At 38.6% G+C, this 23,546-nt stretch overlaps 1 protein-coding gene across 1 annotated transcript in view; it reads right to left on the bottom strand.

Annotated features, from left to right (window-relative positions):
• Positions 1 to 23,546, bottom strand: part of LOC150089537 (WD repeat-containing protein 31-like) — a 235,966-nt gene that overhangs the window by 145,349 nt on the left and 67,071 nt on the right. Inside the window, exon 5 of the mRNA XM_090368655.1 lies at positions 4,722 to 4,863. Within this exon, the coding sequence (XP_090224781.1) occupies positions 4,722 to 4,863 (142 nt within the window). The remainder of the gene's footprint in view (positions 1 to 4,721; positions 4,864 to 23,546) is intronic.

The following is a 23,546-nucleotide window of genomic DNA, read 5'->3' as shown; positions in this document are numbered from 1 at the left end:
GGTCAGCAGGGTTGTTAATGACACTAATGACAGTACAGTGCTGCAACAGGATCAAGAAAAGTTGAACAGGTGGGCCGAGAGGTGGCAACTGAAGTTTAACTTTGACAAATGTAAAGTACTCCATATGGGAAGCAGTAACCCCAGAGTAATGTATCAAATGTGTGGTACTACTCTGACAGTGATAGAGAATGAAAAGGACCTGGGGGTAATTGTGTAGGCAGATATGAAGTTTTCTGAGCAGTGCAGATGGCCTGCAAGAGTAGATCATGGTGTATTGTACATGATATACAGGAATTTTTCTAACAGGGATAAGGAGATGATTATCCCCTTTATAAGGCAATGGTCAGGCCACACCTTGAGTACTGTATACAGGTCTGGAGGCCTAATTTTAAGAAGGATGCAGAGCTGTTAGAACGAGTACAGAGAAGGGCAACAAAATTAGTGAATGGCACAAAGGGTTGCTCTTATGAAGAAAGGCTTAAGTTTTGCAAATTACAATGTCTGGAGACTAAGCACCTGTGAGGTGATCTGACTGAGGTGTATAAAGCCTTGAATGGTTTGAGCATGCTCAATGCTGATGGGATTCTTCCTCTTGTTCAGAATAATTGCCTGAGAGGGCTAAATTCAAATTGAGGAAAGACAGTTGTAGGATAGACGTGCGGAAGTTTGCCTTTAGCCAGTGGGTGGTTGATTGCTGGAACAAACTTCCATCTGTCATTGTAGAAGTTGATAGCTTAAATACATTCAAGGTAGATAGTCATTTGGAGGGAATGGATGGGTGCAATGAGAAGGGTGAGTTTTTTTTTTTTTTTCTTTTTGGCTGATGCTATATAAGCTTGCTTTCTTGCATCATGTGCCTTTACTAATGCTAATGCTAAAATGACAGTGTGACTCTGTCACCAGAATGCAAATCTAACCTCACTTCTGAAGATTTTAAAATAAGGATTGTGAAAGCAGTCAACAGCCATTTTCTCAAAACAAGCTGGGAATACTGTAGTCCCCTGTATGAAAGCAGAAGCACTTCACTTTTTCCTTGTTGGTAGTTACTTCTTTAAGTAAACCCCATCAATACACTGGGAACACTGTCACTTTAGTGGTTCTTTTATTTGCATATTCTTAATGCATAAAGAATCTGCTAAAAATCAAATCAATAGTACTGCTCTCCCCCCCCCCCCGGTACCTCTCTAACATGCTGCTGTAGAAAACAGTCATCCAATAAGTCTTTCTAGTGTATGACAGACCAACTCCCAAGTTCCAGTCAGTATCTGGAAAGTTAAAATCCTCAATTTAAAATGTTTTGATTTACTGGCCCACTCTATTTCTCTGTTTGATATATTCATCACAGTCATTAACCCTATTGCACACTCCTACTCTCATTTTTATTTTCTCAGTATTTCTGTCACACCGAACTGATTCAACATTGCATTGGCCACTCATGTCAACTGGATGCACTACTTTAGATTTAATATGCGCCTTAGATTTAATGAATAGATGTGCTCAAGTTTGCCTTTCGCCAGTGTGTGATTGATTGCTGGAACAAACTTCCATCTGTTGTTGTGGAAGTTTACAGCTTAAACAAATTCAAGAACTAGACAAACTATTGGAGGAAATAGATAAGTGAAATAGGAAGTGATTTTTTTTTTTTTGGCTGATGCTTTATAAGCTTGCTATCTTGCATCATATATCATTGCTAATGCTAATACACTGCTTAACTAGCAGCATAACCACCCTTCCTGTCCTTTCTGTACACATTTTACTCACCATATTCAAATTCTACATCCATTATATCTGATGATACCATGTCTCTAATTTCCCTGCAATGTCCACATTTGATGACTTAATCAATACTTCAAATTCATCAGATTTATTTACTATGTTCCTAGAATTAGTGTACATGTAAGTATATATGCACCTGTTCTTAATTTTAGTTACCTAGACACAGTCCGTGTATTTGCTTGTTCCACAAAGACCCCCAACAGACCTTGAAACCCTCGACACTTTGCTTTCCAGTCTGCTACATGTATGCAGTAAATTTTGAAGGAGATAGCAACAGGGTGCTTTGAACCTTTAAAAGTTAATTATGAGAGCATCATTGAACTGGGGAGAGATTTTCTTGGACTGGAGACGGAAAGGAGATTCTAAGAGCAAAGCAGGTAACTGAAAACCAGTTAGTCAGACTTCAGTGGTAAGGAAATCATGGACACAATGATAAAGAATGCAGCACAATGATATTTGTGTGACTGCTAAACATTTTTTTTTTTTTTATGAAAATCCCAAACACAGTAGGTATTAGAACCTATAGTACTTAGTACCGTGCATGGGTTGGAGGTTGACAAAACGAAAGAAGATAGTTGTTAACATTAGACTTGAACTTATGTAGACTGTAATTTTCAAGAAATATGTATGAAGGAAGGTTGTTTCAAAAAAACAGCAGTTGAATGAATAAATGAGAAAGATGCAAAGTTGGTTCTGTGAGTTAAGTCTGACAGTAAATGCATGTTGGTGGCGGCACGTATTCGGACTGTTTTGAAAGAGAAAGAGAGAGAGAGAGAGAGCAGGAATTATAGACCCTAATTCAGAAGAAAAGTGCCCATGGAAGTATCTGTAGAAAAGGCTTGCAGCAGAAACAGTATGTCTATGAGACAGTGAGTGGAGAGACTCTGTTAGAGACGAGTCATTAATTAACCTAACTGCTGTCTTCTGAATGGAATCTAGAAGCCAGAGAGAGAGAGAGAGGTTTTGGTGGCACCACCCCAGATGTGTAAACAAAATTCCATGGTAGAGCGGATTTGCGATTTGTACAGAGTGAACAGCTGTTTGGAAGAAAAGTAATGCTAAGAGCAAAAGAGAAAACCAAGTTTTTTAGATGAAGAAGAAGCAATATTTGTAATGTGCTTGTGCCAAGAGAAAGATTAGAAGTCAGGGTAATCCCCAAAAGAGATATATCAACTTGCCTAGAAATCAGAGTGTCACCAAAGATAAGCATAGGAGCAGAAGAATTCTTTTTGTGAGATATAAGACAAGACTGAGTTTTAGAAGCATTGAAATCAACTAAGTTGTCTTTGCCCCTCTGATAGCGCCTCTTATGCGATAGAATATATGGTATATAAAAAGTTATTGTCTTTGAGGAATGTTATATAGTATCTATATTTTTCATCTTGTCGAAATGGGAAATCTCCTCAAAGGAAATGTGAGCAACCTTCAGAAGTAAACCTTGACTTCAAAGACACAAAAAATTTAGTAATTATCTCATTTTAACAAGTGCAGTAATGTACAGACATATCCGAACATCTAAAATATACTTTAATTTATACATTATATTAGTTATGAAACTGAATCAAATGAAAATGAGATTTGACGTGATAAGTTTAAATTACTTGTTGCCATAGGATTGATTCTTATGCAACTACTAAATAGTAGAGCACATTGACTGGCCTATATGTGCATGAAACAATGCATAGCAGTAGAGACAATATGATCTGCCACAGTGACAGATGTGTCCGGCATGATGTTTTTCAGTTTCTTACAGTGGAGGACGATGTATGTGTTTCTAGTAGAATATCACCATTGTATGGGGAAAAAATGTGCATCAACAACTGTATATCGCACTCATGAGTGTGCCAAGGAGTTAATCATCACTATGAAAGTGAAAAAATAAAAATTTGGAGGACAAGCCTCATTAGCATTAGCATTAGTAGAGGCATTTGATGCAAGAAAGCAAGCTTATGCAGCATCAGCCAAAAAAAAAAAAAAAAAAAAAAACCCACTTCCACTTCACCCCTCTGTTCGTTCAAAATACCTGTCCAGCTGAGCCTTAAACTTATTTAGGCTATCAACCTCCACCACAAGGGATGGAAGTCTGTTCCACCAACCAACCACCTGCTGGCTAAAGGCAAATTTCCGCACGTCTATCCTACATCTGTCTTTCCTCAATTTGAATTTATGCCTTCTCAGGTGATTTTTCTGAGCTAGAGGAAGAATCCCATCAGCATTGAGCATGCTTAAACCATTCAAGGCTTTATACACCTCTATCAGATCACCTCGCTGGTGCCTAGTCTCCAGACACTGTAATTTGCAAAACTTAAGCCTTTCTTCGTAAGAGCACCCCTTTGTTCCATTCACTAATCTTGTTGCCCTTCTCTGTACTCATTCCAGCAGCTCTACATCCTTCTTGAAATGAGGCCTCCAGACCTGTATACAGTACTCTAGGTGTGGCCTGACCATTGCCTTATACAAGGGGATAATCACCTCCTTATCCCTGCTAGAAAAATTCCTGCATATCATTGACAAGACACCATGAGCTACTCTTGCAGACCATCTGCACTGCTCAAAAAACTTCATACCTACCTGCACAATTACCCCCAGGTCCTTCTCATTCTCTACCACTGTCAGTGTGGTACCACAGAGCTGGTACGTTACTCTGGGGTTACTGCTTCCGATATGTAGTACTTTACATTACATTCCATATGTAGTACTTTACATTACTTTATCATTACAAAGAGACTGTTTAACATGAGCTAGGAGTGCCCTATAACATCATGGAAGACTAAACTAGCCTCCATTTTTAAAAATTAATTAAACAATTTGAAGATTTTTAAGAAGTATTATCATGCAATAATATTTTTCAATTACTCTACAACAATAATAACACAATGTAAAATCAAATATAATTACATCAGTGGTTAAAAAATTACTCAATTTCAAATTTGATAAAATTTCACCTGTGTTGATTGTTAATCCAGTTATTACCAACTGATGACCCTGCAGAACAAAACAAGGTTTTGTGTCCCCAACTTTCCACATCATTATTCTTTTATCCCTTGATCCACTGAATGCTGCTTTTATATTACTACCATAAACTACCTGAAAATGATATGCATTTTAAAGTAATTCTTTTGAGCGTAATGTTAAAAGCACATATCTGAAATGACAACAGCAATCATAACATTTCTATAATATTAGTCTAATAAATGTCTAAAACTCTTCTTGTAACTGTAACAGAACAAAAGATGATTAGCATAACAATTTCAAAAGCAGGTAAGATTGTCTCCCATCCCTTGCAAATGTTGATTCTTTAATTAATGGTTCACTTCACTAATAAACTGAACTCCAAGTTATCTGTAGGTGAACTGTTCATATTGTAGCTTATCATCTAAAGATTTCACATAAATAACAAAATATGGTATACTTAAGTAGACTAAGCTGATCATTCTGTGCTTTTAATGCAGAATAATCTTAGGCTATTTGTGAAATGCTAGCAATCCTGCCTTCACTCTGAATACCCAAAACATTTTGTCATTGTTTCACCAAGTGCTCTGATGAAAAAACACTACTCTTTTTTAAGGGCTGTTTGACTACATATTCAATAATTTGGAACTGAGACCAAGTCATTTACAATCAGGGTTGCCAACTACTAAAATAAATTTTAGACAATATGCAGAAAACGTTACAGATTAATTGAACTTCTTTATGGATATCTTTTATATAATATCAAGATGGCTTTCAAGAAGTGAAAGTTCTGTTCTACCTAAAACAGACATGTGGGCACTACTGGAAAAATAGTGTTGGGGTGGGTACAAGTCATGCATATTGTACACTTCATTAAACAAGTCTGCCACAGTGTGTATTAATCATTTTGTTTCATGTTTTTGATTTGCATCTATTAAAAACGGCATCAGTCTTTTACAAAATAAGTCAAGATGAGATATAAACAAAAGTCACGTACCAAAGATGAAATGTAATAATTGGCAGTGGCAAGTGATGCATCTCTGAATCAGGCCCCAGAACAGAATAATCAATACATACTGCTCTAGTTCAAGAGGATCTAGTTTTATTGACTGATTCCACTGCCAAGCAAATGGGTAACATTTTTTGTAACAAGGATAGGTGGAACAGAACCAGGATGTGTCTGACAGCAACAAAAACTGATGTCACCCACAGTTTGTCAGATTTTAAGATGGGATAAAATATATTTTAAAAAAATAATAATAATAATGTAGGGTTTTAAACATGTAGGGTTTTATTAATCTTAAATGCACATGAACTGATAAAAATGTTGGATAAATATAGGATCGTACCGAGAAATGGCATAATTTAGATTAGATTTAGATCAGTTTGTCTGCAATTTTATCCAAGCATGATAGGAGGGACTATATGCTGGAAGCTTTGTGCATTAACTCAAAATCTGAGTGACTCTGCAAAGCTCTTTGAGAAGTTTTTTTATGAATGCAGCCTGCACTTACAAGTAGAAGGAACCTTTTAGAGACAGGATACATTTGAACAAAGGTGGTGCAAAGATTTTTGCCAGTATCACTGAAGATACTGTAAGGGTTCAGGCAAACCGCTAGTTAGAGAGGATGAGGGATAACGTGGATACACATTTATACGATGTTTATGTTTTTGCCACAACAGCTGATACTGGAAAATTGTGCCATGGCCAGTAATGTTTCAGATGAACAAGAAACCAATGCTAGAGAAACAAGCTCATATAACTTCAAGGACCTACACTATGCTGACAAGAATATGTAGTCTTAACTGTCACAGTGTTTTGGCTCTTGACCCTAGTGTCAAGAGTGTTGTCAATAAAATGAGTAAATTTAAATACCTGGCCAGGACAACAAACACCAACTTAACCCTTGTATGTTGGTAGTGGTGAGGTGTGTTGTCCAGAAACAGGGGTTGATCAGTTGTACTAGTGTATAAGGGGTTGATAAGTTGTACTAGTGTATGTATAATGTATTTACAAGATAAAAGGGGAGTAGATTGGAAGTCATTCTTCTTCTTATCAAATGAAAGTTGAGCACAACTAAAGCTTTCCCAGATTCAGAACATATGAAGTCGGCATAAAATTTGTGTGGTGTGAGTATTGGATACAAAAGTAGTAGTAGTAGTAGTAATAGAGGCATGTGATGCAAGAAAGCAAGTGCATGAGCTTATGTAGCATCACTCAAAATAAAACACAATTTCACACAACCATTCCCTCTAAAAGTCTGTCCAGTTCCTCCTTGAATTTATTTAGGTTATCAACTTCCACAATGACAGAAGGGAGTTTGTTCCAGGAATTAACCACCCGCTAGCTAAATGCAAATTTCCACACATCTATTCTACAACTGTCTTTCTCAATTTGAATTTATGCCACCTCAGGTTCATAATCTGAGCAAGTGGAAGAATCCCATCAGAATTCAGCGTGCTCAATCCATTCAAGGCCTTATACACCTCAATCAGATCACCTTGCAGGTGCCTAGTCTCCACAACTGAAAACTGCTGAACTTAAGCCTTTCATGGGAAGAGGACCCCTTCATTCCCCTCACCAATCTTGTTTCTTCATTCCCCTCACCAATCTTAAATTCAAAATTCTCAATTTGAATTTATGCCACCTCAGGTTCATAATCTGAGCAAGTGGAAGAATCCCATCAGAATTCAGCGTGCTCAATCCATTCAAGGCCTTATACACCTCAATCAGATCACCTTGCAGGTGCCTAGTCTCCACAACTGAAAACTGCTGAACTTAAGCCTTTCATGGGAAGAGGACCCCTTCATTCCCCTCACCAATCTTGTTGCCCTTCTCTTTACACTCTCAAGCAACTCTACACCCTACCTAAAATGAGGCCTCTAGACCTGTACACAGTACTCAAGGCTTGGTCTGACCATTGCCTTATACAAAGGGATAATCATCTCCTTTTCCCTGCTAGCAAAATTCCTGTATATCATTAACAATACCCCATGACCTGCTCTGGCAGCTCTGCATTACTCAGAAAAATTCATATCTGACTGCACAATCACTCCCAGGACTTCATTTTCTCCCACCCTAAGTGTAGTACCACACAGTTGGTATGTTCCTCTGCGGTTACTTCTACCCATATGAAGTACTTTACATTTGTCAATTTTAAAATCAGTTTCCACTTCTCAGCCCATCTCCCAAAATTTTCTAGATCCTATTGCAGTGGCACACTGCCATTACTGTCATTAACAACCGTGCCAACCTTTGTATCATCTGCAAACTTCGACACTAAGCCTGACATACCTTCATCAATATCATTTTATAAATATACAAAATGACAGTATGCCCAACACTGAACCCTGTGGGATTCCAATAATAACATTAGTCCACGAAGAGCAGTGTCCACTGATTACCACTCTCTGTCTTCTCCGATAATTCAACCACTCTTTTATCCATTGTAGCAACTTACCCTTAATACCATACTGCTCCAATTTGTACAGTAATCTTCCATGCGCAACAGTGCCAAAATCCTTCCTGAAATCCAAGTATATGATATGAAAATTATTTTTTTTCATCCAGTTCCTTTATAACCACATCATAGTTTCCAATCAAATTTGTCAGACAAGACTTTCCCTTAACAAACCCATGCTGTGTCTGAATTATTGCTGCAGTCTTATCCAGATAATCCTGCAATGCTTCTTTAACCAGTGACTCCATTATTTTCCCTGGAACAAAAGTTAAACTAACTGGTCTGTAATTACTCGTGTCACCCTAGGATCCCCCTTTGTGAACTGGGGATACATTTGCACATCTCCGGTCCATGGGGACTTCCCCTGAGTCCAAGGATGCTCTCATAATTATTGCTAAGGGATTGCTTAGTTCCTTTGCCACCTCCTTTAATATAATTAGACAGATCCCATCCAACCCAGATGCCTCTCTTATGTGTAACTTCAACAATTTCTCCTCCAATTTGCTCTCAGTTATTACAAAAACCTTTTAGCTCCCTGCCAGAGTTTGAAAAACTTCTGGCATTATCCTCCAAGAATAACTCCTTCTGTGTGAATTTGCTGTTTTTCTTTGCATCCTTTGCAAAGATTTCTCATAATTTGCTTTTGCCTGCTTAACCTCCTTTGTGACTTGATTATAGACCAACTTATATCTACCATAGGCTTCTGTGTCACCTGATAATTTATAAGCATCCCATGCATTTTTCTTCTCTGCCACAAATGTCATTAGTTTATCTAACATCCATTTACGCCTAAACTTTGAATATATTTCTTGCTGTTGTTCAAGGCAATGGTCAGGCCACACCTAGAGTACTGTGTACAGGTCTGGAGGCCTCATTTTAGGAAGGATGTAGAGTTGCTAGAATGAGTACAAAGAAGAGTAACAAGACTGGTGAGGGGAACAAAGGGGTGGTCATACAAAGAAACACTTGGAGAGTAGGCACCTGCGAGGTGATCTGACTGAGGTGTATAAGGCCTTGAATGGGTTGAGCAAGCTGAATGCTGATGGGATTCTTCTTCGTACTCAGATTAAGAACCTGAGAGAGTATAGATTCAAATTGAGGAAAGACAGTTTTAGAATAGATGTGTAGAAATTTGCCTTTAGCCAGCGGATAGTTGATTGGTGGAACAGGCTTCCGTCTTTTGTTGTGGAAGTTGATAGCCTAAATAAATTTAAGGCTGAGCTGGACCGGCATTTGGAACGAATGGAGGCGTAAAATGTGGGTTTTTTTTTTTTTTTTTTTTTTGGCTGATGCTGCTGCATAAGCTTGCTTTCTTGCATCATATTCCTCCACTAATGCTAATATCTCTTAGTTGGTATGAAAAGTCCAGTAGCTTCCAAGATTAATTCTTTGAATGCTTCCCATTTACTTCTTCATTTAGCAATTCCAGAGGGTGGAGGGAATTGCTGTTGTGTTTTTTTTTAGGAGACTCAGTGACTTAAACCATATTGCTCAGTGTGATTTATGTTGTAATAGTGTGCATTTATGGACTCTCTTGCATGTTTAATGGAGAGTGAAAAACTTGGACTAACCAACCCAAAGGATTAACAGAAAAGTTAAGTTATGACAGGAAGTGCACCTGGTTGACACAGGTCAACAGTACAATGTTGAATCAGTTTGGTATAACAAAACCACCCCCAAAAAAAATGAGGGTAAGGGTATGTTAAAGACTAAATGACTGTTATGCACGTAATGAAGAGATATAGACACAAAGAGTAGGCCAGTAAATCAGAAAATGCCATAATGATGGACAACTTGAACTTTTCAGATATTGACTGAAACTTGTGGATTGGTCACTCACATAATAGCAAAACCATCCTGGAATTAATAGTAATAGTAATACTGGCATGTCATGCAAGAAAGCAAGCATATGAGCTTTTGTAGTATCAGCCAAAAAACAGAAAAAAAAAAAAAATTCACACAACCATTCCTTTATTTAACCTATTAACTTTCACAATGACAGACAGAAGTTTGTTCCAACAATTAACCACCTGCTGGCTAAAGGCAAATTTCCACACATCTTTCTACAGCTGTCTTTCCTCAATTTGAACTTATGCCCCCTTAGCATTAGCATTAGTAGAGGCATTTGATGCAAGGAAGCAAGCTTATGCAGCATCAGCCAAAAAAAATAAATAAATAAAAAAATACCCACTTCCACTTCCCCCCTCTGTTCATCCGAAATGCCTGTCCAGCTGAGCCTTAAACTTATTTAGGCTATCAACTTCCACGACAAGGGATGAAAGTCGGTTCCACCAACCAACCACCCACTGGCTAAAGGCAAATTTCCTCACGTCTATCCTACATCTGTCTTTCCTCAATTTGAATTTATGCCCTCTCAGGTGATTATTTTGAGCAAGAGGAAGAATCCTATTAGCATTGAGCATGCTCAAACCATTCAAGGCTTTATACACCTCTATCAGATCACCTCGCTGGCACCTAGTCTCCAGACACTGTAATTTGCAAAATTAAGCCTTTCTTCGTAAGAGCATTCCTTTGTTCCATTTACTAATCTTGTTGCCCTTCTCTGTACTTGTTCCAGCATCTCTACATCCTTCTTGAAATAAGGCCTCCAGATCTGTATACAGTATTCTAGGTGTGTCCTGACCATTGCCTTGTACAAGGGAATAATCACCTCCTTATCCCTGCTAGAAAAATTCCTATATATCATCGACAATACACCATGAGCTACTCTTGCAGCCCGTCTGCACTGCTCAGAAAACTTCATATCTGCCTGCACAACCACCCCCAGGTCCCTTTCATTCTCTACCATTGCCAGTGTAGTACCACAGAGTGGATACGTTGCTCTGGGGTTGCTGTTTCCCATATGTAGTACTTTACATTTGTAAAATGTTAAACTTCATTTGCCACCTCTCAGCCCATCTGCTCAACCTTTCCAGATCCTGTTGCAGTAGCATAGTGTCAGTAGTATCCTTGACAACCCTGCCAACCTTCGTATCGTCTGCAAACTTGGACATTAAGCTTGATATACCATCATCAATATCATTTATAAATACAGAAAACAATAATGGACCCAACACTGAGCCCTGAGGGACTCCACTAATAACATTAGTCCACGATGAGCAGTGTCCATTGATTACCACTCTCTGTCTTCTCCCTCTCAACCACCCCTTTATCCATAGCAGCAAATTGCCTCCAATGCCACACTGCTCCAATTTGTGCAGCAGTCTTCCATGTGCAACAGTATCAAAAGCCTTTCTAAGATCCAAGTATATAATATCAAAGTTATTCCCTGCATCCAGTTCTTTTGTGACTGCATCATAGTATCCAATCAAATTGGTCAGGCAAGACTTCCCCTTAACAAAACCATGCTGTGTCCGAGCTATAACTGGAGTCTTGTCTAGATGATCCTGCAGTGCTTCTTAAACCAGTGCCTCAATTAATTTTCCTGGAACAGAAGTTAAACTAACAGGTCTATAATTACTTGTGTCGCCCTTTGATCCTCCTTTGTGAATTGGGGTCACATTTGCACATCTCCAGTCCATGGGTACTTCCCCTGAGTCCAAGGAAGCTCTCATAATTATGGCTAAGGGTTTGCTTACTTCCTTTGCTGCCTACTTTAATATAACTGGATAGATCCCATCCACACCAGGTGCCTTTCTTGTATTTATCTTCAACAATTTCTCCTCCACTTTACTCTCAGTTATTACAAGATTCTCCAGCTTACTGCCAGAGTTGAATACACCTCTGGCATTCCCCTTGCTGAATAACTCCTCATGTGTGAATGTCGATGCAAAATATTCATTCAGTTTGTTAGCTACCTGAGCAGGATCATCAACAGTTGACCCATCGATATCCAGTGGACCAATCTGATTCATCCCCTTCCTTCTAGAGTTTACATAAGTAAAGAACTCTTTGCTGTTTTTCTTTGCATCCCTTGCCAAAGATTTCTCGTAATCTGCCTTCGCCTGCCTAACCTCCTTTGTAACTTGGTTACAGATCAACTTATATCTATCATAGGCTTCTGTGTCACGTGTTAATTTGTATGTATCCCATGCATTTTTCTTCTCTGCCATATGTCTCATTAGTTCATCTGACATCCACTTAGGCCTAAACCTTGAACAATATTTCTTAGTTGGTATGTAAAGCCTAGTAGCTTCCAAGATAAGTTCTTTGAATGCTTCTCATTTTGAATTTGCTGTTGGTAACATCATCAGTTGGTCCCACTGTATAGAATTTAAATACTGTCTCAGTCCATTGTAGTCACCTTTACGAAAGCAATAACCTTTCCCTATACCCCTAATGGTAGTTACCTCTTTGAGTAAATCCCACTTCAGCACACTGTGATCACTGCCACCTAGTGGTTCATTTACCTGCAGATTCTTAATGCATGAAGAATCACTACTGATAATCAAATCAAGAGTATTACTCCCTCTATATGCCTCCCGAACATGCTGATGTAGAAAACAATCATCCAATAAATCCACAAAAGCCTTGCTAGTGTGTGAGTGACCAGCCCCCAAATTCCAGTCAATATCTGGGAAATTAAAATCCCCCATTATAAGACTCTCTGATTTACTGGCCCACTCTATTTCCCTGTACAGTTTCTTATTATACTCATCAGAGTCATTAGGCCTACAGCACAATCCTACTCTCAATTTTGATCTCCCAATGCTTACGTCACACCAAACTGACTCGACACTGCATTGTCCAGCAATGTCGACTGGCTTCACTTCCTTGGATTTTATGTATTTCTTAACTAATAGCATAACCCCTCCTCCCTTCCTATCCTGTCTATCCTTTCTGTAGACATTGTACTTCACAAATTCCAGTTCTGCATTCCTTATATCTGTGTGACACCACGTCTCTGAAATCCCCACAATATCTGCCTTTGATGTTTTGAGCAATACCTCAAATTCATCAAATTTATTTACTAAACTCCTAGCATTGGTGTACACGCAAGTATACCTGCACCTGTTCTTTTTCTTAGCTACCCTAACACAACCCATGTGTTTATTTGTACCCCAATGATTCCCAGCACTCTCTGAAATATCCTGCATCTTGTTTTCCAGGCTGCTGCTCATTCCAATAGAAGCAGTGCAAGAATCTTTTTCACCTCTGCCAGTGGCTACTGTTAATCTATTAGTCTACCCCTTGAGCCTTGGACAATCTTTCCAGAGCCAAATTGATTGACATGGCTCTCATCTTATACTCCCTCCTATTGTGTCTGGGCAGAATTGCAGACACTTTCAAATTCAACCCTAATTCATGGCTTTTTTTCAACAGTGACCTGTACTTGTTAAGTAATTCTGCCGGTCTCCTACTCTTAATATCATTAGTGCCAACGTGTACAACTATATCACCTTTTGTGCCCTTAAAAGATGATATCCGCTCTACAACATCATCAACCTTTGCCCCTGGCAGACATACCCTGGTCCTGTTCCGCCTATCCTTTTTACAAAGCATGTTTCTCGTTTCCCTGACAATAGAGTCACCAACAACTACTAGTTCCTTTGGGACCAGTGCATTCTGTCTTGGGGGCTGCCGCTGTGTTGCTTGATGACCAAGTGCAAGCTCTGGCATTGGTGTGGGCAGCTGAGAGCTTGATGGGCCCCTCACTTTTAATCCTTCGAGGGCATCCACCCTGTCCTTCAAGCTCTCATATAGGCCCATAACAATGCTGAGTTGTCGCCTGATTTCTTTACACTCCTTGCATCGCGCACACACAAAGACATCCCCCATGGCAGTATCATGTCCCGTACCTGACTGCTCCACAAACATCAAGCAAGTAGTGCATTTTAATAGGCTGTGATTCAGAGGGCAACTGGCCCCCTCAGTTCTCCCCTGAGCCACAGTACTCCCATTAGCTTGAGCCTTTTGCTTTGCTGCTCTGGTCTGTCATGATTTCGATTTAATTTCAATAAAATTTGAATTTCAGTACAAAATTAAAAGCCTAAACTTATATCCCAACACAGTTATAACTCTATATTTATGTTTCAGTATCGAGTGTTATCTATGAAATCCCTTTATATAACTTCCGTATCAAGTTAAGTATTAATTTTTTTTTTTTTACTAATTATTTATATTACGTAACCCATGTATAGTTAAAAGTACAATTTAATTGACAATGAAGTTCAACAAGATTAATTATCTGATTAATTGACAATATTATGTACTATACTATACTATATTAAGCTTATGCTATCTATTTTGAGATATTTTGTATCGTGTACAATACAAAATATTGTATTGTACGAACGGTAAACAGGTGGATTTGATACCCTTTCCGATACTAAGTAATACCTACAAAATCTCTATCTAAGTTACTTTAAACTAAGTATCGTAAATAGGAATATAAAGCTACTCTAGGAATAAGTTAATATGCCAATTTAAGCTAATAAAACAGAAAATAAATCAGAAAAAACTTCTCTGTTCCAGGAGCGGCAAAAATGTGAACGAGAGTAGCTGCACAGGCTACTCTCGTTCCCACTTAGGTTCGTAATCTGAACAAGTGGAAGAATCCCATCAGAATTCAGCGAGCTGAACCCATTCAATGGCTTATAGACCTCAATTAGATCACCTCGCAGGTGCCTAGTCTCCTCCCGCTGCAATTTGCAGAACTTAAGCCTTTCTTGGTAAGAGGATCCCTTCATTCCCCTCACAAATCTTGTTGCCCTTCTCTGTACATGTTCAAGCAAATCTACATCCTTCCTAAAATGAGGCCTCCAGACCTGTAAGCAATACTCAAGGTGTGGCCAGACCATTGCCTTATACAGAGGAACAATCAGCTCCTTTTCTCTGCTAGCAAAATTCCTGTATATCATTGACAAAACCCCATGATTTTCTCTGGCAGCCTGTCTGCATTGCTCAGAAAACTACATATCTGACTGCACAATTACTCCCAGGTCTTTTTCATTTTCTACCACCCTAAGCGTAGTACCACACAGTTGGTATGTTGGTTGTTTGTTTGTTGTTTTGGTTTTTAGGAGCATTAGCAACTAAGGCCATATTGCTCCGGGATATGCGGTGGTCATTCCCTGACCTTTCCGCATCCTCCATATTTGGTGGCGACGGGCTCGAACCCCGGTCTAATCAAGAAGCGTGTGCTATGCACTGCTGCTCCTTCCCACCTGGCTACGGAGGCGCCTTTTGGTATGTTCCTCTGGGATTACTTCTACCCCTATGCAGTACTTTGCATTTGTCAATGTTAAACTTCAGTTGCCACTTCTCAGCCCATCTTCCCAAATGTTTTAGATCCTGTTGCAGTAGCACACTGCCATTACTATCATTAACAACCCTGCCAACACTTGTATCATCTGCAAACTTCGACACTAAGCCTGATATACCTTCATCAATGTCATTGATAAATATACAAAACAACAGTGGACCCAATGCCAAACCCTGTGGGACTCCACTAATAACATTAGTCCATGAAGAGCAGCACCCATTGATTACCACCCTCTGTCTTCTCCCACTCAACCATCCTTTTATCCATTGTAGCAAATTACCCTTAATACCATTCTGCTCCAATTTGTACAGTAGTCTTCCATGCGCAACAGTGTCAAAAGCTTTCCTGAAATCCAAGTATATGATATCAAAATTATTTTTTTGCATCCAGTTCCTTTGTAACCACATCATAATATCCAATCAAATTTGTCAGACAAGACTTTCCCTTAACAAACCCATGCTGTGTCTGAATTATTGCTGCAGTCTTGTCTAGCTGATCCTGCAATGCATCTTTAACCAGTGACGCCATTATTTTATCCGGAACCGAAGTTAAACTAACTGGTCTGTAATTACTCGTGTCACCCTTCGATCCCCCCTTTGTGAATTGGAGATACATTTGCACATTTCCAGTCCATGGGGGACCTCTTCTGAGTCCAAGGATGCTTTCATAATTATGGCTAAGGGTTTGTTTACTTCCTTTGCTGCCTCCTTTAATAATACTGGATAGATCCCATCCACTCCAGTTACCTTTCTTATGTTTAACTTCAACAATTTCTCCTCGAATTTGCTCTCAGTTATTACAAAATCATTAAGCAATCTGCTACAATTTGATAATCTTCTGGCATTTTCAATCCTTAATAACTCCTCGTGTGTGAATGTAGATGCAAAATACTCATTCAGTTTGTTTGCTATCTGAGGAGGATCATCAAAAGTCGAACCATCGATATCAATGACTGTTTTCCACACCAGCATGTTAGAGGCAATGAAAGAAACCAATACTCTTGATCTGATTATCAGCAGTGATTCTTCATGAATCACTTTGCAGACAAAACAACCACTAAGTGGTAGTGATCACTGTGTATTAATTGGGATTTACTTAAAGATGTAACTCTTCTCAAGAGTTAAGGGAAGAGAATTTGCTTTCATAAAAGTGGATACAATGGGCTCAGACAGTAAATTCTATTAAGAGGGGAACAACTGATGTGCTACTTGCAAATTCTAAATGGGAAGAAGTTGGTGAGGTAATAGTACAAACTACTAAACTATTAATACCAACCAAGAGATACTGTTCAAGACTTAGACCTAAATAGATATCAGATGAAAGGATGAGACTATTAACAGAGAAGAAAAATACATATAAATTATCAGGGGATACAGAAGCCTACAACAGATATAAACTAATCTGCAATCAAGTCATAAAGGTATGTATTAAGCAAGATTACAAGATGTTTCTGGCAAAGACTTCTTTACTTATGTTAATACAAGAAGGAAAGAAATGAACTGCATTGGTACACTAGATACAAATGGCATAACTAGTGATGATCCTGTTCAGGTTGCTGAAAAACTGAATAAATATTTTGCATCTATATTCAGGCATGAAGAAGTGTTTAAGGATGGGTGTATTATAAATGTGACAAGTTATAACTGGAAGCTAAATGATTTTGTGATAACTGAAAGGAAAGTGGAAGAGAAATTGTTGAGGCTAAAAGTAAGTAAAGGCATCTGAGGTTAGTGGAATCTATCCAATTAAAAGAAGCAGCAAAAGAGGAAAGTAAAAGTTTGGCCATTATTATGAGAGGCATCATTGGTTACAGAAGATGTCCCTATAAGTCTGAGATGTGCAAATGCCTCTTCTAATCACAAAGGAGGATCAAAGGGCAAACTGAGTAATTAAAAACCTTGAAGCTTGACATCTGTTCCAGGAAAACAAAACAAATGGATTCAGTGGTTAAAGAAATAATGCATGATCATCTTGACAGGAAAGCAGTTATACAGAAATCATAGCATGCATCTGTTAAGGGATGATCTTGTATGACAAATATGATTAATACGATGTTATAGTAACAAAGGAACTGGGTGCAAAAAAATAATTATTATATCACAACTTAGATTTCAGTAAATTTGTTCATGCTATTCCACATGAAAGAGAGAGTATACAAATTCAAGCAATGCAATATCAGGGGCAAATAGCTGCTATGGATAAAGGAATGGCTGAGTGGCAGAAAGAGGTGGAGAAGGGTGTTTATTAATGGGCACAGCCCTTCTTCGACTAATGTTATCAGTGGAGTCTATCAGAATTCAGTACTGAATCTCTTACTGTCTTCAACGTTTATTAATGATACTGACAAAAGCATATCACGCTTAATGTCTAAATTTACAGATGATACAAAGGTTGGCACAGTTGTTAATGACAGTAATCAAGGTATACTACTGCAACTAGAACTGGTAAAATTAGGCAGACGTGCCAAGAAGTGACAGTTGAGATTTAACATCATTAACAAATGCAAGGCAGTGCATATGTGTCACAAAAATCAATAACTGAATAACATACCATTTGAGTGTTATACCACACTCAATGGGGTGGATAACCAGGATACTGTACATGGTGGCAAATGGTGGGTTATATCTATTATAATAGACAACCAACATAAAAACCAGACATATGGACAATTTGTTCCACAATCAACCACCCAATGGCTTAAAGCAAACTTCTGCACATCTATTCTGCAACCATCCTTCCTCAACTTGAATTTATGCCCCCCACCAGGTGCACAATCTGAGCAGGAGGAAGAATCCCATCAGCACTGAGCTTGCTCAAACCATTCAAGGCCTTATACACCTCAATCAGATCACTTTACAGGCACCTAGTCTCTAGACATTGCAATTTTCAGAATTGAAGCCTTTCTTGGTAAGAGCACCCTTTGTTCCCTTCACCAATCTTGTTGCCCTTCTTTGAATCCGCTCCAGCAGATTTACATCTTTTCTAAAATGAGACCTCCTGACCTGTATACAGTACTCAAGATGCAGCCTGACCACTGCCTTATACAATGGGATAATCACCTTTTTAAGTCCTGCTAGTAAAATTGCTGTATATAATATACTGACAAAACTCAATGAGCTGTCCCGGCAGTCTGTGTGCACTGTCCAGAGAACTTCATATCGACTGCACAATTATTGCTGGGGCTTTTTCATTTTCACTAACATGAGTGTAGTACCACACAGTTGGTATGTTGCTACTTCTCAGCTCATCTTCCCACTTTTCTAGATTCTGTTGCTGTAGCATACTGCCATTAACTACAGTGCCAACCTTTGTATTATATCTGAAAACTTGCCTGATATGCCTTCATCAATATCATTGATAAATACAGAAAACAATAATGGGCCAATACCAAACCCCTGGGGGACTCCACTAATAACATTATTCCACAAAGAGCAATGTTCACAGATTATATGGAAATCACTCTCTGTGGAAATCAATGGATGCTATTGATTACCACAGAGCATATTAGCAACATATATCCATAGCATCAACTTGCCCTTAATGCCACACTGCTCCAACTTGTACAGCAGTCTTTTATGAGAAACAATATCAAAAGCTTTCTTGAAATCCAAGTATATAACATCAAAATTATTTTTTGCATCCAGTTCCTTAGTAATCACATCGTAATATCCAATCAGATTGGTCGGACAAGATTTCTCTTTAACAATCCATGCTGTGTCTGAAGTATAAGTGGAGTCTTGTCCAGATGATCCTGCATTGCTTCTTTAACCCTTCATCGGTCACTATGTATCTCTCAGATACATACATCATACCTTTCTTTATTTCTGGGAACAAGATGTCGCTGCGCACGTGTGCTTCTCAGTAGCTTCCTACATTGCTTCTTGGAAGCCATTGGTACTGGTTTTGTTTTCTCAAGACTTTTGGTTTTGATTCAGTCTGCTGTTTGTATCTGTAAGATACAGTGCATCCATCTGCATAAGTGCTGCATTGCTTTTGATGGACAGGATGGATCGCTTATACCCAAGTAATGCAAATGATGGTAAAATTATTAAGCATTGATGATGGGACAGAATCCGATGAAGATTACATTGAAACAAGAGAAGACAACTTGGAGAGTGCACAAGATGCCACATCAAAGGAAGAAAGATGCAACAAAGAGGACAACACTGACATTTTTTTCATAGGAAAAGATAAATTGACAAAGTGGAGGAAAGTCAACAGATCAACAAAAATTCGGCACAGATCTCAAAATATAACAAAATTGCCTGGAGTTATTGGTCAAGCAAGAAATGCCAGCATGCCCTCCGAAGCATGGAACCCTTATTACTGACAAAATTTTATATAAAATTGTTGAATACACAAATCAGTATATTCAAACTGTTCATTCAAACTACAGCCGGTAAAGAGATGCTAAATTTACAGACAAAATTGAGATAAAAGCTTTCACTGGCCTTCTTTATTTAGCTGGAACGCTTCAGAGTAACAAACAGAAATTGGAAGAGTTATGGGGAACTGACAGAAATGGCGTTGAAAAATTTCACTTAGTAATGCACCAGAGACACTTCAAGTTCCTCATCAGGTATATAAGATTCGATGATCGAACAACCAGAGATGAGAGAAGAAAATGTGATTGCCTCACCACCCATAAGAGAGAGATTTTCACAGAATTTGTAAAAAACTGCAAGAAATGTTACTCTCCAGGTCAGAATCTAACTACTGATGAGAAATTAGAGGTCTTCAGAGGAAAATGGATTTTCAAACAGTACATACCTTCAAAGCCCAACAAATATGGACTCAAAATATATGCGTTGATAGATGCTAAGGTGCTGTACTCTTCTAATCTTGAAATATACACAGGGAAGTAACCTAAAGGTCCATACCAAATCAGCAATAGACCAGCTGATGTTGTCAAAAGACTGGCAGAACCTATCCATGGGATTGGATGGAACATTATGGCAAATAAGTGGTTTACAGACGTCAATTTAGTTTTGGAACTCAGAAAAAGTAAACTCTCTTATGTTGGAATGCTAAAAAAAGAACAAACTGCAACTCCTAGTCGAATTTGTGTCAGTCAAGAGCCCACCTGAAAAATTGAGTTTGTTTGGCTTCAAGAAAGAGGCAACAATTGTTTCCAATGTACCGAAGAAATCAAAGAATGTCATCTTGATTTCCCCCTTGCATTTTGATGATGCCATTGACTGTTATTTGTTATTTGGTTTTTAAGAGCATTAGCAACTAAGGCCATATTGCTCCGGGATTTGCGGTGGTCATTCCCTGACCTTTCCGCATCCTCTGTATTTGGTGGTGATGGGCTTGAACCCCGGTCTAATCAAGAAGCATGTGCTACACACTGCTGCTCCTTCCCACCTGGCTACAGAGGCTCCGCCATAGACTGTGAAACAGGTGATCAGCCGAAACCAGAAATTGTAACATTTTATAATGCAACCAAGTCTGGAATAGATACTGTGGATCAGATGTGTGCAACTTACAATATGGTGTGAGCTTGTTGTCATTGGCTGATGGTGATATTCTATGCTATGCTAAACATTAGCAGAATCAATGCACAAGTGGCCTACATGGGAAATGAAAAAGAAGTAAAGAGCTGCAGACTCTTCCTCAAGCAACTTTCTACAGAATTAGTGGCTGAGGAACTTCATTGGAGGGGCCAGGGCCCTCAAACTTCCCTTCAACAAACGCAACAGAGTACTGAGCCCTCTACAAGAGCAGAATGGGAGAACAGTTGCAAGCGATGCACTAATTGCTGGCAAGCAACAATGAGTACCAGACTGACAAGGTATTCTTGCATAAATTGTAAACAATACCTCTGCTTAGAGCATGCAGAAATGATTTGTGCGTCATGCTCTAAAAAAGCAATGTTCAATGAACAAGATGAAAAATAATTTTTTATAAAAAAATGTATGTAAAAATAAAAATTTATTAATAAATAAACATCTGAAACTCTTGTATATGTTATTTATGAATAAACTAGAGTGATTTTTAAACATAGTCTTTAATTTTTCGATATGAAACCTAGTATGTATCTGAGAGATACATTGAGACCAACTATATTCGTTTTGCTGGTGCATCTAACAAAGGGTTAACCAGTAACTCCATTATATTCTCTGGAACAGAAGTTAAACTAATAAGTCTTTACATACTCATATCACCCTTTGATCCCCATCCCCCTCTTAGTGACAGAAGATACATTTGCACAATTCCAGTCTGTGGGGAACCCCACCCTCAATCCAAGGATGCTTTCATAATTATGGCTAAGGATTTGCTTACTTTTTTCACTTCCTCCCTTAATATAACTGGATAGATCCCATCCACCCCAGGTGCCTTTCTTATGTTTAACTTCAACAATTTTGCTTCAACTTTCCTCTCAATTATTACAAAATCGTTCAGCTCCATGTTAGAGTTTTATAACCTTCTCGCCTCTATTTCCCTAAAGAATTCCTCATGTGTGAATATATATGCTAAATGCTCATTTAGTTTGTCAGCAACCTGAGCAGGATCATCAACAGTTGAACCAAAAGTCGGCCACTTTGATTCATCGCCTTTCTTTTACTATTTACATAAGTAAAGAAGTCTTTGCTATATGTTGTTGCATCCTTTGGCAAAGATTTCTTGTAAACTGTCTTCACTTGCTTAATCTTCTTTGTGACTTGATTACAGAGTAGTTTATATCTATCATAAGCTTCTGTGTAACTTAATAATTTATATACATCCCATGCATTTTTCTTCTCTGCCACAAGTCTCATTAGACATCCATTTAGGCCTAAACCTTAAACAGTATTTCTTATTTTACGAAAACCCTAATTAGTCTCTGTAATTAATTCTCTACATACTCATTTAGAATTGGCTGACGGTAATATCAACCGTCGGTCCCACTGTATATAATTTAAACACTGTATGAGACCACTGTAGTCACCTTTACAAAAGCAAAAACCTTTGCCTTTTCTCTTGATGGTTGTTATATCTTTAAGTAAATTTCGCATCAATATACTGCAATCGCTGCAACGTATTGGTTCTTTTATCTGCAGATTCTTAATGCATGAATAATCACTGCTGATAATCAGATCGAGAGTATTACTCCATCTGGTTGCCTGTCTAATATGCTACTATAGAAAACAGTGATCCAATAAATACGCAAAAGCCTTGCTAGTATGGTTGGGTGGCCAATCCACGAGTTCCAGTCATATTTGGAAAGTTAAAATCTCCCATTATAAGACATTCCGATTTACTGCCCAACTATATTTCTCTATGCAGTTGTTTGTTATGCTCATCAGAGTCATTAGGTTTATAACACAAGCCTACTCTCATTTTTGCATTCCCAGCAGTTATGTCACACCAAAGTGACTGAGAAAAATTCTATTCCATGAGCCTTGCACAATCTCACTAAGTCTGAATTGATTGATAAGACTCTCATCACATACTCCCTGTTGTGTCTAAGCAGAATTGCAGACATTTTCAAATTTAACCCTAACTCATGACTTTTTTCCAACATTGCCCTGTACTTGTTAAGTAAGTCTGCAGATCTCCTACTCTTAATGTCATTAATGCCATAATATACAACAATATCACCTTTTGAACTCTTAAAAGATTATAACTGCTCTAAGTCATCACCTTTTGCCCATGGCAGACATACCCTGGTCCTATTTCACATATTCTTTTTACACAATATATTTCCCATTTCCCCGAAAACAGAGCCACCAACAGCACATTCTGCCTTAGGTCTCTGTATTGCTTGATGATCAAGTGAAGGCTCTGGCAGTGATATGTGCAGCTGAGAGCTTGATGGTCCTTAATTTAAATCCTATGAGAGTATTCACCCTGTTCTACATGCTCTCATAAAGGCCCATATCAATGCTGAGTTGGCACCCAATATCCTCACACTCTTTACATCGAGCACAAAAAGACACCCCTTGGCAATATCATGTCCCATTCCAGATTCCTGTACATCAAACAAGAAGTACATTTCATGAGGCCATGATTCCGAGGACAACACCCCCCCCCCCCCTCAGTACTCCCCCAAGTCATGGCACTCCCACTACCCTGAGCCCTTTTGCTTTGCTGCTGTAGTCTGAGGCATGATTTCCATTCAAATTCGATATGATTAAAAATACTACACT

This window comes from Mastigoproctus giganteus, chromosome 2 (genome assembly GCF_048544385.1).
Source record: "Mastigoproctus giganteus isolate SK-2022 chromosome 2, ASM4854438v1, whole genome shotgun sequence".
NCBI lineage: Eukaryota > Metazoa > Arthropoda > Arachnida > Uropygi > Thelyphonidae > Mastigoproctus > Mastigoproctus giganteus.
This window is presented reverse-complemented; position numbering and strand designations above follow the sequence as displayed.